The sequence below is a fragment of the Notolepis coatsorum genome (genome assembly GCF_963971535.1).
Source record: "Notolepis coatsorum genome assembly, chromosome: 2".
In the NCBI taxonomy this organism is placed as follows: Eukaryota; Metazoa; Chordata; class Actinopteri; order Aulopiformes; family Paralepididae; genus Notolepis; species Notolepis coatsorum.
In genome coordinates this window covers 85,210,445-85,229,814 of record NC_140166.1, presented here as the reverse complement: position 1 = coordinate 85,229,814, position 19,370 = coordinate 85,210,445, and the positions used below count along the sequence as shown (strand labels likewise).

At 41.8% G+C, this 19,370-nt stretch overlaps 1 protein-coding gene across 1 annotated transcript in view; it reads left to right on the top strand.

The window, feature by feature from the left end:
* The first annotated feature begins 3,449 nt into the window (after positions 1-3,449).
* The window catches only part of tmem41b (transmembrane protein 41B), a 42,520-nt gene continuing 26,599 nt past the window's right edge, over positions 3,450-19,370 (top strand). The window contains exon 1 of the mRNA XM_084338196.1: positions 3,450-3,617. Coding sequence (XP_084194322.1) covers positions 3,506-3,617 — 112 coding nt within the window. The 5' untranslated portion in view covers positions 3,450-3,505. The remainder of the gene's footprint in view (positions 3,618-19,370) is intronic.

The following is a 19,370-nucleotide window of genomic DNA, read 5'->3' as shown; positions in this document are numbered from 1 at the left end:
TAGATAAAATAACAAGATAAAATAGTATAATATAAGTATAAAATAGAAAGTCAAGTACGTAAACAAGTGTAAACAAAACAAAATGTTCAATATACATATATACAGTATATGTACAGTCTATACAATGCAGATACAGTACAGTGTAGAAATGGTGAGGTATAGCTTAGCTTGTGGTGCCACCTTGTGGTGGTGAGGTGCAATGAGGTGCATGAGATTGATGCCAATAAATATAAAGTGTGTTAGTGTCTAAAGTGGGTAAAGTGGGTGCTACAGTGTGTTGTTTATTTAAAGTGAGTGTGTGCATGTGGATGTGTGTGTTGTGGGTGTATTTGATGTTCTGTTATTGTTCATTGTTCATTGAGCATCCTGATGGCCTGGGGATAGAAGCTCCTTCTGAGTCTCTCTGTGAGCCATGAGACTCCGGTATCGTAGGGCGGCTAGGTGGTGTAGTGGGCAAGGCACTCGCCACCAGTGTGGAGACGCTAGGATTCGCGTGTTCGAATCCAGCTCTCCACATTGTTTTCAGTTTAGCTGGTCGTCCGCAGTAATACACATTGGCCGTATTACGGGGAGGGAAACTGAAGGGTGGGGATCGAACGTTGTGAACAAGCGACTCCTACAAGTCGGTTGGTGCGCCTGCGCAGTAGAATCAGGAAGTGTCGGGGGCAGCGTGAGCCTCCCACGCGTTACTCCTCGACACTGAGAGATCGAGCTGCGCAGGTGAAAAGATGCGACTGCTGTTACCTCAAGTACCGGAGGGGACTTGTGCTATGTATGACTTAGTCCACATTGCAGCCGGCTTGTGGGAGGCAAGAAACAGCGTTTGTGACAGGGGAGGGTTGAATTGGATGATACGAAATTGGGATGGGAGAAAAATATAGAAAAATGGGAGAAAAAGTGGATCAAAAAAAAAAAGAGACTCCGGTATCGCTTGCCTGACCGCAGCAGTTCAGGGGTGTAGGGGTGTAACGATGCATCGATTAATCTAAATGCATTGATTCTAATGTGACGATTCAACTGCATCGATTTGAAAATGCTAGAATCGATTATAATCTAAATTAATCGATTATAATTATAAAATAAAATCTTTTTTTTTTTTTGATCCACTTTTTCTCCCATTTTTCTATATTTTTTCTCCCATCCCAATTTCGTATCATCCAATTCAACCCTCCCCTGTCACGAACGCTGTTTCTTGCCTCCCACAAGCCGGCTGCAGTGAGGACTAAGTCATACATAGCACAAGTCCCCTCCGGTACTTGAGGTAACAGCAGTCGCATCTTTTCACCTGCGCAGCTCGACCTCTCAGTGTCGAGGAGTAACGCGTGGGAGGCTCACGCTGCCCCCGACACTTCCTGATTCTACTGCGCAGGCGCACCAACCGACTTGTAGGAGTCGCTTGTTCACAACGTTCGATCCCCACCCTTCAGTTTTTCCCTCCCCGTAATACGGCCAATGTGTATTACTGCGGACGACCAGCCAAACTGAAAAACAATGTGGAGAGCTGGATTCGAACACGCGAATCCTAGCGTCTCCACACTGGTGGCGAGTGCCTTAGACCACTACACCACCTAGCCGCCATTATAAAATAAAATCTTTTTAATTTTTTTTTTTTTTTTGTATTGTTTTTATTGGCCTAAAGTCCATTCATGCTGAGTGAATCACTTCCCCCAGCCACATTTGTGTATTCAAAATTTTTTGGGGGAATTATCTGATCGAAAATTAATCTAATCGAATCGTGGTCAAGTGAAGAGATTTCATGATGCATTGAATCGTTGCCTGAATAATCGTAATTGCTGTGAGGTTGCATCGTTACACCCCTACCAATCATGTCATAATAAATTATTACAACCATTAGGCTAAATACAAGCTAGCATGACATTATCCAACCTCACACATGTTGTGATATTGCCTTTTCACTTATGGAAGCATTGCAAACAAGGCATTATGCAGGGTCAGCCTTACTATATTCCCTCTGCTCTTGCACTAGAACACAACTATATGTGGGGAACCTGGTGAGGATAAATGTATCACTGCAGCAGCCAACAACCCCTCAGCACCCTGGACAGCAGCCACCTGTCAAAATCCAGCACCAGTGTTTTGGAAAGCAGCCAATGCTTCAGGGGAGAAACTGCTAGACTGCTAGATCAGTGGAGCAGGTGGAACGAACATAGATGATTTCATACACCTGAAGCGCCCAGAGCCCACAGCAGCCTCAGAAACATCTCACACAAAACAACAGGTAGTACAACACAATCTTCAGTTTTCTCTCTCTCTCTCTCTCTTGCCATAAACACCAAAGACTGTGACCCACAAAGGTTGGCAAAATGCCCTGTGATGTCTCACCATTGATACCGTATGGTCCGTTCTCACCCAAAGCAGCCAAGTCTAGCAGCGCGCCTGCATTCAATTCATTTACGATATAGAGGAGTGCATGCAGCCACGAGGTACACACTGCTCTACATTGGAAATTAATTGAATGCAGCCACGCTGCTAGACTTGGCATTTAGACTTGGCCATTTAGACATGGCTGCTTTGGGTAAGAACGGACCATTAGTGTTCAGGGCAGGCCAATCCTCACTTGAGCATGCAACCCGGTGGCGCTACTAAGAATTCTTGGTTTACTGATAATCTGGTGTCAGTAGAATAAAGTAGCATATCAGATTTTGTATTTATTTATTTTAAGTAGCTTCCCCTTATGTGAGACAGACTAAGGGCAGGCTAAGGGCAGGCCAAGGGCAGGCTAAGGACAGGCTATGGGCAGGCTACGGGCAGGGTACGGGCAGGCTATGGGCAGGTTAAGGGCAGGCTATGGACAGGCTAGGGGCAGGCTATGGCTTGAGGAAAGGATGGGGAGAAGTTGTTGAGGTGCAATCAGGAGGAAACAATTATGTATTTAAAAATATATAAATAATCAATTACCTATGCACATTCATCTATTTCTATGATTAGAAATCGTATGTTACTTAGTAAAGGTGGTTGGCTAGAATCACTATTGAAGTGTTCAGTTCTCTCTATCCTTTTTTTATGCATTCATTTTATTTGTATCATTGGATGTTGTTTGTGGTTTATGAACCTTTGCATACTCACCTCTCTATAATAATAATAATAATAATAATAATAATAATAATAATCACAATAATAATAATAATAATAATAATAATAATAATAATAATAATAATAATAATAATAATAATAATAATAATAATAATAATAATAATAATAATAATAATAATAATAATAATAATAATAATAATAATAATAATACTAATAATAATAATTCTACTTTAGCTCGCCCTCGCCCCTTCTGGAAATGGGAAATGATCTAAAGATCCGGCAGGGGCGCTGTAGGGGAATATCTGCCCTCTTGTTTCCGTGTGTGGAGGTTAAAGTTCACACTGTCTAACGTGTAACTGTCAAGCTGAACATTAATTTGCCGGTTAGCTGTCGGAGTTTGGTTTGCTAATATTGCAATTTTTCACACACGAAGACCAGTTTAAGTCAAGAAATGGCCAAGAAACGGAGAGAAAGGCGAGAGGCTGACGATGGCGTCGCTGTAACTTCAGCACAAGAAGAACCAAAGCAGGCAAATCCCGAGGATGAGCCACAAACACTGAAAGGTAATAATGTCGTTAGTTAGCCTTCATGTACTCAGTCACTCATAGCTAACTGCTCAGCTCGTTGATTAGCTATGGTTTAGGCTATTTTAAATTAGCTAAATTAGAACAACCCACCCTGTCTGCTTTAACTCAAGTTAACGTAAGTTACAGCGAGCCAGAGGATAACTCAAATTGGTCTTGTTTAACGTCGTTAGCCGCAATGTGTTTTATTTTTATGTATCTGGACCTGTTTTGACTGATCACATTTGGGTGGTGCTGTGTTTGGTGTCATCATCAATGTTCGCATTTGAGCCAGACAGCGGAGTGAACATGTAATCAGCTATCGGTTGTCTTTTTTATTTTGGTGAGTTGAGGTGTATATAGCAATCTCTGTGGCTCAGTCATTTTAGGTGTTGTTATATTGACGAGGCTTAACCCGAGGTTCAATAAGATTCCTTTATTGACTCGTTCGTATATCTGCATCCATTCATTGTCTCTTACGTGTCTCTCACGTTCAACTCGTGTGTGTCGCCTTCCTGGTGACGTCACAATAACAACGACAATCAAAGAGGTTCAAGCTCGAACCTAATACACCACATCCTTCTCTTTAACATATTTTTTTTTCTCAAACAGAACTTAGTATTCTACCTTTGTTTAGCTTGAACTCTTGCTAACACGTCCTATTTCCCAAAAACAAACTTAACAAACATTTCCCAACTTAAATGTTTACTCAGAGCATCCACCTGCTGTAAATGAAATAACAATGTTAGTCACAGACAACTTTCACTTTAAAGGATCCTGTAACTTAAACCCACTTGAACCATGACATAATGCAAAGCACTTAATGCGAAAACTTGAATATGAAAATACTCCAACAACATGCATATGAAAACACTCCAGTTACTCTCTGTATCTAGGAGGTAGTTTAACTGGTCTACCAGACCTAGTCTGATACGGCTGCGTTTCAGATTGTCCATCATGTGTCTCTGTTTGGTCTGCAACACCTGTGTTCTCTGCTGAACGTGTGCGTGTTGCCAGATTTTCTCTGGTGTCACAGTCCATGTTCTGGTAAGCATCCTGTTCATTTGTAGATGGAAAAGTTCTCTCATCCGTTTGTCTCAGGTATTTTCTGTTTCTCCTGTACTGTCTCCCATCCGGTGTGCGAACCACATATGAACGCGGTTGGTCATGTTTGTGCAGGACCACGGCCGGCTGCCATGTTTCACCTCTTTGAACCCTGACGTTTTCTCCTGCTTGTAGGTCAGGCAGTCTTTTTGTTTGCCTGTCGAAGTAGAGTTTTTGTTTCTCCCGTTTGTCACTCAACTGCCTACGCACGTATGTAGTTCCTTCTGGAGTGAGCAGTGATGTTGAGGCGGGCAGTTTTCCTTTCAGCCGCCGTCCCATGAGCAACTGTGCCGGTGATAGTCTTACACCTTCCAGCGGTGTGTTGCGATACTCCAATAGCGATATGTAGGGTTCGCCATTACTTCCTTCTGATTTCTTCAGCATATTTTTGATAGTCTGTACTGTTCTTTCTGCTTGCCCATTTGACTGGGCGTGACCGGGACTCGACGTGGTGTGGATGAATTCCCAGCTTTCTGCAAAGTCCTTGAACTCGGCACTGGAATACTGAGGACCATAATTATCCGTGAAGACAACATCAGGAATGCCATGTCTGGCAAATATTGTTTTCAGTCCGACAATGACAATGACACTGCCACTGGTAGTGTCTCTCAGTTTTGTGATTTCTGGGAACTTTGAGAAATAGTCCACACACAGCAGGAACTCAGATCCCTTATAATGAAAGAGATCACTCCCTACTTTTGACCACGGTCTGTCTGGTACTGGGTGTGGGAGCAACGGTTCTCTCTGATTGTTGTTCCTGTTCTCATTACATATGGCACACTGAGATACCATCTCCTCAATTTGTGAAGACATGCATGGCCAATATAAAATGTCTCTGGCTCTTTCCTTGCACTTAACAATTCCTAAGTGTGACTCATGGATTTTGTTAATAATTTCTTGTCTCAACTGCTGCGGAACAATGAGCTTCGCTCCCTTGAACATCAGACCATCTGCGTGTGAGATTTCTTCTTTAAATGTCCAATAGGGTTGAATTTCATTTTGTACAGCACTTCTGTCTTTCGGCCATCCCATGAGTGTGGTTTCTTTTAGTAGCTGCATTTCGGGGTCTTCTGCCGTTGCTGTTCTGAATGTGTGCAGTTTCTCCTCTGATATCGGCAGCTGCAGAGTGATCATATTCACTTCCAAGTCTTTCTCCAATAGATCTTCTTTCTGCTCTTTCAGGAACGCTCGACTTAGAGCATCTGCAATATCAAGTTCCTTGCCTGGCCTGTAGGTGACTTTTAGGCTGTACCTTTGCAACCTAAGCAGCATTGACTGTAGCCTCATAGGAGCTTGGTGTAAAGGCTTATTAAAGATGCTCTCCAAAGGCTTGTGGTCGCTCTCAACGTGTATGCTTTTTCCATAAACATACTGATGGCATTTTTCACATCCATAGACTATAGCAAGTAGCTCTCTTTCTATCTGGGCATACCTGCGCTGACAGTCAGTGAGAGACCTAGACCCAAAAGCTACAGGTTGCTCATCTTGTAGTAGGACTGCTACAAGGCCTTCTGAGCTGGCATCTACTGACATAGTCACTGGTTTGTTGATGTCATAAAACTTCAGGGTTGGAGCATTAGTGACCAGCTGTTTGATTTGTTCAAAACTTCTCTTTTGTAGGGCGGTCAGGTGGCGTAGCGGATATTGCGTTTGTCACCAACCCCGGAGACGCTGGATTCGCCTGTTCGAATCCAGCTCACAGCTCCGGGGTTGTCACCAGCTTGGCTGGCCGTTCACACTAATACAATTGGCAGTATTAGAGGGTGGGAGAAGCTGGCGGGGTGGGTCTGGGTCGTTGTAAACAGCGACTCCTACAGTTCAGTCGGGGCGCCTGCTAAGCGCGGATAGGATCTAAGGGCGGTAGTGTGATCCTTCCACACGTTACACGCTCTCAGTGAGAGTCCGCGCTGCCAGGTGAAAAAGAAGCGGTTGATTGGCTAGACGTGTGTCGGAGGAAGCACGTGATAGCCTCCACTCTCCCAGACCGACTGTGGGGGGTAAGTGCGCAGCGACCAGGAAGGGGATTGGGAATTGGCATAACGACTAACATTGGGATGGGAGAAAATCGGAGGAAAAAGGAGGGGGAAAAAGATCCAAAAAAAAGAAATCCTCTTTGTGGTTCCTCCCAGTGCCACTCTGTCATTTTCAAGCAGCTTCCTTAACGGTGCCCTGACATCTGACAGATTTGGTATGAACTTGGCGAGATATTGAACCATACCATTGAACCTGAGCAGGTCCTGTTTGTATTTGTGTCACTGCTCTCACCTTCTCCCCATCTGGTTTCAGCCCACTGGCGCTGAGTATGTGTCTTATGTATCTTATTTCACTTGTCCTGACAGCGCACTTGTTCCTGTTCAGTTTCAAGTTGTATTCCCTTGCTCTGTCTAACAGTTTCTGCACCCTGTGGTCATGCTCTTCCTTGGTGTCTCCCCATACAAGCATGTCATCTATGATGTTTACGACACCTAGAAGACCTTCAATCATCTGCGCTATTGCCCTTTGAAACACCTCTAGCGCAGATGAAATGCCAAACGGTAGACGTAAGAATCTGTACCTACCTATGGGAGTGTTAAAGGTGCATAGTTTTGAACTTTCTTCGTCAAGCTTTATTTGCCAAAAACCCTGATTAGCGTCTAACACTGAGAAGAACTTGGCGTTTGGCATACGGGAAACGACTTCCTCCACAGTGAGCAATGGGTAATGCTCCCGTTTAATAGCTTCATTTAAGTCCTTAGGATCCATGCAGATTCTAATTTTATTTGGTTTGACCACAGTTACCATACTGTTAACCCACTCAGTTGGCTCAATCTGCCTTGTTATTACCCCCAATTTCTCCATGCGCTGTAGTTCCTCAACTACCCTGTCTCTGAGCGCGACTGGGAGCATGCACTACAGGTGTAACAGTGGGGTCAACTTGAATATGATGCTGACCGGGTAAGCAGCCCAGTCCACTGAACAGATCATCATAATCCTTAAGAATGTCACTTTCCTTGGAAATGTCATGCATTCTCTTTACTAAACCTAGTTTCTCACAAGTGGCTCCGCCTAGTGTAGCTGGTACATCCTGCTGTGTAATTTCAAACTCTATATTATGCTTTTGGCCTTTGTACTCTCATGTCAGTGCTCTCTTGCCCAGTGGTGAAATCTTTTGCCCAAAGAAAGCAACTATTTTGCATTTGCTCACCCTGAGTCTGCCTCTAACGTCCAGTTCATTCAGCGTTTTCACTGACATGGCGTTGCAGTCAGCGCCCGTATCCAGTTTGAAAGTCACTGCTTTTTAGGGATGCCCCGATCACGTTTTTTGCCACCGATACCGATCACCAATCGTCGTGAGCCATATCGGCCGATACCGATCCGATACCGATCGTTTTTGATTAAAAAGAAATTAAAAATTATTTTATATATAAAGTTTTTTTTTTTTTTTTTTTTTTAAATAAAATATATATATTATATAATTAGACTTGTACTTGTATTATCTGCGAGACATCGCCACCACGCAACAAGTCAAAATGCTCGCTATCTGCAAACAGCTCCACTGTCTGTGTGTACTCTAGTAGCCTCCAGCTCCAAAAAGGATTCTCCGGCGCTGCAGCGGGACCCTATTGGTAACGTTATGCTTTGGTCATTTCACATTCAGCAAGCCCTCAGCTCGAATACGCATTCAATCAATGTTATAAGACATTGATATCAGGAGCTATCTGTAGCTACTGCTAGCCGGCTAGATGACGTTAAGACAACTATTTAGTTCAACCGGACATTTCGTTTTGAACTGTGAACTAACGCAAGCTAACGCAAGCTAACTTAGATATCAACATGCACTACTAGACTTCCTGGGGCATTTGTTGATATCCGGAGCTATCAGTAGCTAGCCGGCTAAATACCGTTAGACAATGCCTACTAAAAGTGAATAGTTGACTGGGTAATTTTGTTTAAACAGTAACGATAGCTAGGTAGCTAACGTTAGCTCAGGTCGAATGCACTATCTAGACTCAGCAGAGGAGGTCCGCCTCCTCTGTGTTTACAAACTACACGGGTACGGGCGGGGCTAGGGAGGAGGAGCAGTTTGCAGGTCCTGTGCGTCTGAGACAAGCGAGTGAGATATCCACTTGATCAGTTTCCGCGATCGGCGAATATGACTAATTATCGGAATTCCCCGATCGCATATTTATACTGATTATCGGCCGATAACGATCGGTGGCCGATCGGGGCATCCCTACTGCTTTTCTGTTTATCCTCACTGTTTCATTCCACAGATTTTCCTTGAATTTTGTCTCGATCAGTCTGATGTGTTTTTCCTGCTCCACTTCGACTGTGCCGATGAACATTTCCTCCTCATCACTCTCACTCTGCTCAATTGCATGCAGCTTTTTTTTTATATTGGTGCTGTGGTGGGCCCTGCGCTCTACACACCTTGGCAAAGTGATTTCTCTTGTGGCATGATTTACATGTTTGCCCAATTGCCGGACATGTCCTTGTTCCATGTCTGTAACCACATCTGTAGCACCTTGACTCATCTGGTTCAGTATGACCTGTGCTATCTGCAACTTTACTGTCTTTTGGCCTGACTGTTCTCAGTCTGTTCACATCCACCTCTTCTGTCAGTGCTTTCACTTGACTGGTTGTGATCTCACTCGCACGGCAAATATCCAAGGCTTTTGCTAGTGTCAGATCTGCTTCTCTTAACAGTCTGCCTCTTACTTGGTCATTACTTATGCCACACACTATCCTGTCTCTTATCAGGGATTCGTTCAACTGACCAAATTCACAATCATTGGCTTTATACTTTAAATCCGTGACATAGGCATCTATTTTTTTCGGACTGTTTCTGTGCTCGTGTGAAGAATATGTGCCTTTATATTATGGCAAGTTTTTTTCACAATAGTCCTGAAATTTCTTCTTCAGTATGTCTATTTTGTCTTTTTCTTCTGCAGTAAAGACAAAAGTATTACATACTTTAATCGCCTCCTCTCCGGCGACATGAAGAAACGTCGCACACTGCACTTTTTGAGACTTCTGAGATGCCGCTGGCGATGCTAAATAGTTCGAAGCGCTGTCTCAAATTGCTCCAATTTTCAGCAAGATTACCTTGCAGACTCAATGGTATCGGAGGTTGAAACTGCGCCATCCTCTTATTCCAGTTTTACTTCTGACACCATGATATATTGACGAGGCTTAACCCGAGGTTCAATAAGATTCCTTTATTGACTCGTTTGTATATCTGCATCCATTCATGTCTCTTACATGTCTCTCACGTTCAACTCGTGTGTGTCGCCTTCCTGGTGACGTCACAATAACAACGACAATCAAAGAGGTTCAAACTCGAACCTAATACATCACAGGTGTATTGATTGATTGATTGAAAATTGTATTAACAGATTGCAGAATGTGTACAATACAGTACAGCTCAATACACACAATTGTTAAGGGGATGCAGACCAGAGGAACACTTTCATCTTGTTTACATCAGGGTCCCCCATTTTCAATTCATCTTAACATATATGACATACAGATAGACAGTACTGCTACGAGCTCACATTAGACGTTTGAGAACTGAACAATGGCAATAATGCTGTCAAAATTAACACTGGCCATTGAAAGTTATAGACAAAAGTGACAACGATAACATACATTCTAAAATGACATTTATTTCCTGTTGCGATGTTGGCTCATGAAATAATTGACAGGAAGTACACTTGGGTCACTTGGGTCCAAACTTACCTTCCCGAGAGGAAGTAAACAAAACAAAAAAACTGTTAAACATGGTTGTTCTATTCAGAATCTATACTGTCTTGTTTGGAGCTAGTATATTCAAATAAGATGTTGCTCTTAACCCTTTCACTGCCACACTACAGAAGGTGAACCCTTTACTATCACACTACCGACGGTGATAGTAAAGGGTTAACCTTCTGTAGTGTGGCAGTGGAAGGGTTAACCTTCTGTGTATTGTCGCAGTGAAAGGGTTAACCGTTTGGTAGTGCAGCAGTGAAAGTGTTAATCTATATATTTTCAATCCATACAGTATAAACTCTGAACTCTGTTGCCTATACACCCAACCCATACTGTATGAACTCTGTTGCCTATAATCTTTAATCTATAGTCTATCCATATAATAACAATTTACAATAACATTGCACACTGTACATTTATCTATACATGTATATATATCGATACCTACTCATATTTGTTAAAACCACTGGCTAGACTGGTTTATTACCACTGTATATAACAATACTGTAGTGTACATACATTCGCATATTTACTCTGTAGCTTCGTCTATATATTCCACAATCCACATATTGACATGGAGTACTGTATATACTGGTCCTTTGCGCTCTGATTAGTCGTCAACTTAATTTTGTTGTACTCTGTACTTGTGCAATGACGATACATTTAATCTGATCTAATATTATTTATTTTGGGTAGCCTAATTTTGGGGGGATTCATTGACCAAATGGATTTCCCCTGGCTCTGTTAGTGGCGTGCTGTATAGACCTGCTCTGTTATTATTGGTTTAGACTAGAGTTATATTGGAGCCAGGTGAGCCCAGACAACTCGGAACACACAACTCACTCATTAGTGGCCCAGTTGATAAGATTTGTTGGAGTAGATTGATGTGTCAGCTAATAGAAAATTGGGACTAGGTTGACGATTCTTCATGATTTAATTATGACTACTCTGTCTCACCAAGCTCCTACGTTTTTGTTGTTTTGTTAGTTCTTCTGTTACCTATTCATGCGGTCCGTTAACTATTCATGCAGTCCGTATCAGTCTCTGGTTTGCATAAATTAGGTATAGGCCTATAGGGTATAGGCTATATATGAAGCTGTGACTGTGGATTCAATCGCATTCAGGTGTGATGATCTGAGTACCCCTTTCAACATGGTGACCTGTGGGATAATCACAGACTCATTACACGTACACCCAGAAACGAAAGACCCGGAGCATTCTGAGAATTTAGGGTTTGTCTAGCTACATTGGAAATAGATATATATTTTGTCATTTTCATGGGTTGGAAAAGAACAACCATTGGACCGAAGGAGCAACTCCATGTATCCACAGCCATATAGTGGCATCAATGTTAAGGTGGATGGATGGTTACACTTGCTTGCAGTAGGCCTACAAACCAGACGGCTTAACGCTGATAGCTGTTGCTCATGAAATATCATCCCTACATTGCATCTGTTATAATTAGGGAGGGATGCACCGATCCGACTTTTTCAGTCCCGATACTGATACCTGGGGGTATCGGCCGATACCAAGTACCGATCCGATACCCATTGTTAAATTAATAAACTGTATGCCTCACTGTGTGGAAGAGACTGGGATCATTCTTTTGTGCAAGGTATCGGGCTTGACTTAAAACATTACTTTCCTAACTTAGTGAAAACAAAATTAACAAATTAACACATAGATATAAATGTACTGAATTGTTAGTTATTATTAAAATTAAACTAAACAAAAAAAGTTATTTTATGGGAAAAAAACCAGTGTCATTGTGTTGAGAGGCAGCTAACACTAGCTGTGTAGCCGGTTAGCTTAGCAATAACCCCAAACAAGGCTGTTAGACTTGATGTTGGAAACAATTCCCTGCTTCTTGGACTCTGTATTATATACCATGTTCCACATTTAGCACGAGTTATGCCAAAACTCTTGACAACAATATCGCCTACATGACCTGCCGCTCATGCGTCCTACAAAATTTGCATGTATGAGTAGAGTGACTACAATTAGCCACGGATAGCCAAAGGCAGCAATCCTGTGCGCTGTGGGGAAAAGGTGTTTTATTCAAGGTCTTGAGGTGGTCTTGGAGTTATCTCTGATGTTTCTTTCCCCTCTGCCTGTTCTCAAGTTGTGTCAAATGTCTGAAATGTGTTTTTCAGAGCTGTGAAATATTTCGCATCAAGACGAAACCTAGAGCAGCAACCTATTACCAGACACTTTTCACAGGCAGACTAACCCAGTTGTTCTCACTTGTGCATCACATGCTGCACAACACGAGGCGCGCCGTTGGCTGCCAGGCTTACTGCCCCCCCCCCCCTCTTAGATGATTAGACATAGGATTCATTCACCCCACAATGAAATATGTAGAGGTTCTCAATCTGGCCATTTTCCTAAATATTTCTTTTTACAAGTTGAAAGTGTTCTGAACATTCTGACAATATATTGATGTTTTTCTGACCCGTCCATTCAGCACAATACAAGCTTGTTGTTTGAAACTTGTCCAGCCGTCGCACCGTGTTGACAATAACACCTGTAAAAGTGCCACTTGGGAGACGAGAACTGGCTATTCCACATAGTCTAGCTGAGCTTTGGAATGGCCATTACAGGTCTTCCACATAGCCCCCCCACACGCATACCTACAGCCTCAGAGGGTGAGGTCATGAAGAATGTAAAACCGGTCAAACCCTTCCAACAATAGAATGATTGCTGACCATGTCGATCCATTTTGCTTTTACAAAATTAAGGCCCTCCCTTTTTTAAGTAATTTTTTTTTATTGACGATATTCATAAATCAACACTGACTAGCCCCAAACGGTTCGTTGCGACAAGCTTAGTCAGCCTTCTCGTGATAACAGACGTCTACAGCGAACAAGCGACAATTTCTTCATGCACAGAACTAGGGATTGGTATTTTAAAGAGAAATCCAGATTGATTGATCGCATGCTATACTCGATTGATCGTGTATTACTCGAAAAGGGGGGAAAACTTAAAAATAAAAAGATATTAGAATATTTTTTTTTACTTATTTTTGTTCATTCACGTATATATGTTTAAGGAAACCAACAAACAGTTATAATCTTAAACATACATGTGAAAAGATATGTAAAAAAAATAATAATTAATTTTCTTTCATAAAAATTTATAATTTCGATTTTATTTTATTTTTCTCATAGCTACGAGTACTCACGCCCATCCCTACACAGAACTCAGGATGTTTTCTGAAACAACGGAAAGTAAATAACGCGGCCGGTGGCCGCCGCCTCGACCACCCAAGTTATTCGTGGAGTGTTTTCATTTTTGGTGCATCATAGCACCAATATTGGCTAGAAGCCAATGCACGCCATTACAAAACTCTTCATGACTCATTGTGAGCAGTAAGGTTTGATGACATGATACCTCTCTCAAGGGTTGACTCAACCTCCCCTGCACGCCTAGAGCATGTGATGCAAGGCTCAAACGCATTACACAAGCAACGCAAGCTTCTGTTTTGACACTCGCTTATCAGATCGGAGGGAGGGAATTACTAAACCAGGAGCAAAACAAAAGGGTTTCTTCATGACTCATCACAAGCATTAACCCTTTCACTACCACTCTACCAAAGGGTTAACCCTTTCACAGCGACAATATGGGTTAACCCTTTCACTACCACACGACCAAGGGTTAACCCTTTCACAATTATTACACTACAGAAGGTTAACCCTTTCACTACCACACTACATAAGGTTAACCCTTTCACTACCTGACTGTTAACCTTCTGTAGTGTGGTAGACTGGTAGTGAAAGGTTAACCTTCTGTAGTGTGGTAGTGAAAGGGTTAATGTTGGAGGACACGGTCTCTGCAGCATCACACCTCTCTGAAGGGTTGACTCCCTGCAGGCCTCGAGCATGTGATGCAAGGCTCAGAAACTTGTTACACAAGCAAGCTCCTGTCCTGACATGACACCATGACTCACAACATGATGTTGTAACTACACCTCAATACTAGGGGTGTAACGATGGGGTAATCTAATGTGTTCGATTCGATGCATCGATTTGAATATATTTTTTTGTGTATTGTTTTTATTGACCTATAGTTAGGGATGCCCCGATCGATCGGCCACCGATCGTTACCGGCCGATAATCAGTATAAATATGCGATCGGTGATCGGTGATAATGCTTTATTTTCGCCGATCGTCAAAACTGATCGAAAAACATGATCCAATTCTCAGCGGAGATCTCACTCGCTGAGTTCTGTCTCAGACACACGGAGCTGCACACAGAGCTGCAGCGTCTGCTCCTCCTCCTCCTCCTCCTCCCGCACCCGTGTCAACACGGGTCTAGTCTAGTCTAGTGGGACCTCCGTGAGCTAACGTTAGCTACCATTACAAAATGACCCAGTCAACTATTCACTTTTAGTTTAATACATGATGAGGCATTGTCTAACGGTATCTAGCCGGCTAGCTACTGATGGCTCCTGATATCAACAAATGCTCCAGCAATAGTCTAGTACTAGTGTATGATACCTCCGTTAGCTCACGTTAGCTCACTGTTCAAAACGAAATGTCCCATTCAACTAAATAGTTCACTGAGGCGTTGTCTTAACGTTATCTAGCCGGCTAGCAGTAGCTACAGATAGCTCCTGATATCAATGTCTTATAACATTGATTCGATGCGTATTCGAGCCCTGGCTTGCATCGCAGTCACAAACGGGGCTAGCTGAGGGAGTAGGGTATATCTGCAGAGCCGCAGATATACCCTGCTGAGGGCATGCTGAATGTGATTTGATCAAAGCAGAGTATACACACAGACAGTGGCGATTAGGGATGCACCGATATGAAAATTTGCCACCGATACCGATTGTTCAACTACGGTAACACAATCGGCCGATACCGATATTTGTGGAAATTTTTTTTTAATAAAAAAATTATCTATATATATATATATTTTTTTTTTGTAATTTTTTTTTTATGAAACTACTGTATGTCTCTAAATGTTTTGACGAATTGAAAATGGAGGACCCTTATGTAAAAAAGCCGAAAGTCTTTTTCTGGTCTTCATCCTCCAGTCCACTGAGCTGTACTGTATTGTACCCACTCTGCAATCTCAATAAAGCTTTCAATCAATCAATCAGACAAATGCATAGAAAAGCCCTTATTATAACCAAATAACAAAATTATATTTATGAAAATGTTTTAGCCCTATGCTTGACTATTATTTTAGCCATGGCAATAATAATAATGAAATGAATAAATAAAATATTAAATAAATAGGCTACACGTCTCTCTTTTTGTGTTACAAATTGTGCTCACCGATATGAACATAGGCCTCTTTACTTACTTAAAAAAAGGAAACATCAAGAAATATTAATTCCACCATGCCATGTAGCACTGTCTCTCCCAGTATGGTCTGCCGGGCTGCAGCTGGATACTATTGTCTCAACCAGAGGTCTCAGCCAAAGCAATGCACAGAACCATTTTGATTGACAGTCGATTCGGCCAATTATGTCACACCGCTAGCACCCACCTCCTGCTGTTCTTACCACCAATCGACAAGCGTTTATTCGTTTTTTACTTCCGGGAATGCCGCCATTGACCTGCTTGCGAGAAGCACAACAAACTTACCGTAGCTAATACGTTAGCTCCCCGCCGACCATGAGTAGATTACCAGCAGGATGACCAAACGAGGCATAATGATTTTACTGCAACGAATGTTATAATAAAACAAAGCCTTTCTATACATTTGTCTGATTGAAAACTTTATTAACAGATTGCAGAATGGGTACAACTCGGGGCTCTATGAGCAACGGAATGGAACTGAGCTATGAAGGAGTAAGGCTTGCTACTTGCTATGTTCGGGTAAATAATATGCTGATGTTATTGAACGTGTAACACTAACTATATAACGTTAATGCCACAAAACGAATGCCTTTGTTAATCATAAGTAGTAACTTTGATGCAGTAGCTTGTGTCTGTGTGGGGGTGCCGGGCGGCGTTGTGCAGGTCGCGACTGAACTTTTTTTTGCCTTTTGACGCTACACAAATTGATGGATATTCATCGGCTACTGCCATCGGCACATTCGAGCTTATAGGCCGATTGCAGTCAACAAGGCACTTATCGGCCGATACCGATACCCGACCGATACATCGGTGCACCCCTAGTGGAGATAGCGAGCATTTTGACTTGTTGCGTGGTGGCGATGTCTCGCAGATAATACAACTACAAGTATAATTATATAATATATATATTTTATAAAAAAATAAATAAAAATGTATATAAAATATATATATATATATATTTTTTTTATCAAAAACGATAGATATCGGATCGGTATCGGCCGATATGGCTCAAGACGATCTGTGATCTGTGATCGGTATCGGTGGCAAAAAACGTGATCGGGGCATCCCTACCTGTAGTCCATTCATGCTGAGTGAATCAGTTCCCCCAGCCACATTTGTGTATTCAAATTTTTTGGGGGAATTAACTGATAGAAAATGTATTGAAAATTAATCGAATCGAATCGTGGTCAAATGAAGAGATTTCCTGATGCATTGAATCGTTGCCTGCCCTGAAGAATCGTAATCGAATCGTTGTGAGGTCGAATCGTTATACCCCCCTACTCAATACTGTGATATATTACAATTTATTGGGCTACTTCGTTGTGATTCCTTTTGACTGCAGAGGAATATGAATGTATTCATTGTGACAACCCCATCCCTCTCCTACAGGTTAACTCAGGGATATACCTGAATATATCATTTAACCTGAATATATCATTTAACCTGTCAGTCATCCACAGCCTGTCAATCAGACACACCCTATTCAGGTGTGTCAGGAGTAGGGATGGGTACCGAATTCGGTACTTTTGAGGTACCGAACCGAAACACGTCGGTACTACCGAGTATCGAATCAAGTGAGAAACCGAAAAAAAAATATAAAAAAAAAAAAAAAAAAGATTTTATAAATTTTTTTTTTTACTTTTTTTTTTTTTTTTTTTTTACTTTTTTCTTTTCATGTCAACGTTCACACGCACAATATATGCTTACCTAGGATTTGACTTGATTCAACAACAAAGCAGTCGGAGCAATGACAAGCCGAAAACTGTCGAAATTGTAGTTATTTGAAGTTTGGATTTTTTTTTTACGACTGAGGTAGGTAAATTAAATTTCGACAGTTTTCGGCTTGTCATTGCTCCGACTGCTTTGTTGTTGAATCAAGTCAAATCCTAGGTAAGCATATATTGTGCGTGTGAACGTTGACATGAAAAGAAAAAAGTACAGAAGAAAAAGAAAAAAAAGTACAGAAAAAAGGTACCGTTGGGTACCGGTATCGATTCACAGGTACCGGTATCGGTTCAAATGTGAAAGGTACCCATCCCTAGTCAGGAGGAAGAGGCACACCGGTGTAAAAGGACTGGCTTCTCCATTGTTGGCTGTCTCTCCTCCAAGCTGGTCATGACATTTTGTTTTGTTTCATTTGGTTTGTTTGTTTCTCATACTATCACTAACACGCACCACACACTGACTCATTCATGCACTCACTACATTACTGATATTACTGATCCATTCATTCTTTAATTCCTTTTGGTTGTAAATAGTTTAAGAGCATAATTAAATTAGTTTTCTTTAAAAATCCTCAAGTACTTGTGTGGTCTCCCTTGTTTTGTCTGTACCTTGAGTTTGGTTCATGGCACAATGTGGGCTCGTTCATTTTGGTGGACCTTTGGTTTAATTGATTAGTTTTGTTGGCTTTTGGCTTAGTTTGTAGTGGTGGAATCTGATTTTGGACTTTCTTGGTAAGTAACACTTTGGAAAGTTTATTCCATACCACATTTTGATTGTGAATTTATTCACTAGTTAGTAATTGCATGTTTGTTTTTACATGTAAATTGTTTGGGAGATGCATACAAGTAATTGGTTTGTTTGTTTGATTGGTTTGGAGGAGAACAGCTTGGTCAGCAATTAGGCCCTAAGTGGGAGTGTGGAGAATCCTCTCCTCTGTGGACATACAGCACATGGTGAGTATGGCTTTTTGAGTGCTATTTAATTTGTTTAAAAGTGTTAGTGAGTAGCCCTGGTTAGTTAGGCACAGAGTGGGCCAGCTGTACTGTATCAGTACTTCCAACAGTCCACTACTTTATTATTTTGCCTTTTTAGTTTTGAGGTAATCCTGGGTGGAGACTTCGGTCTCTGTCGTGGGTACGCTTCCAGACCTTAGGGTTGTGGAGTTTAGTGTTTAAAGTGGCCTTGAGCCCGGCACGCCTCAAAGAAGACGGTTAGGTTTAAGGTAGTGATATTGGTAGGTAGGGAACCAGGGTTGCTCAAATATAAATATCATTGTATATGGTTAGGGATTGGCACTCAGGAAGTCTTGCTCACCATGTTTTCTGTTTGTTTTCTATGTAAGTAGTGATTAGTGCTTTAAATATGGCTTCCATTGTGAAAGACTTTATACACACTCCTTCAATGGAGTTATTGAATCCGTGTACAAAGGAACACCTGCAAAAAATTGCTGACCACTTTGAGATTGAGGTGACTGATAAACGTTTGAAGGAAGATGTGAAAGTATTGTTGAGACATGGTGGAAAAATTGTTAATCATTTCACCTACAGTGACCCCTGAAGCTTTGACCGTTGAACAACAAAAGGAGTTGTTAATTCTGAAATTGGAACACGAGGGAAGAAGTATGGAACATGAGGAAAAAATGGAAAGAATTAAAGCCCAATCACAATTAGAGATGGAAAACAACATAAAATTGAAGCAAATAATTGAGGGAAAAATGTCCTCCGGGGTCACTGGTCAGAAAGAAAATACATTTAATGTGGGATCTAACCGGCAACTGCTTCCCCAGTTCACAGAAAAGGATCCAGACCTGTTTCTTTCTTTGTTTGAGTGGGTGGCAAATGCCAAAAAGTGGTCTGATGAGGAGTGCACTTTGTTGTTGCAGTGTGTC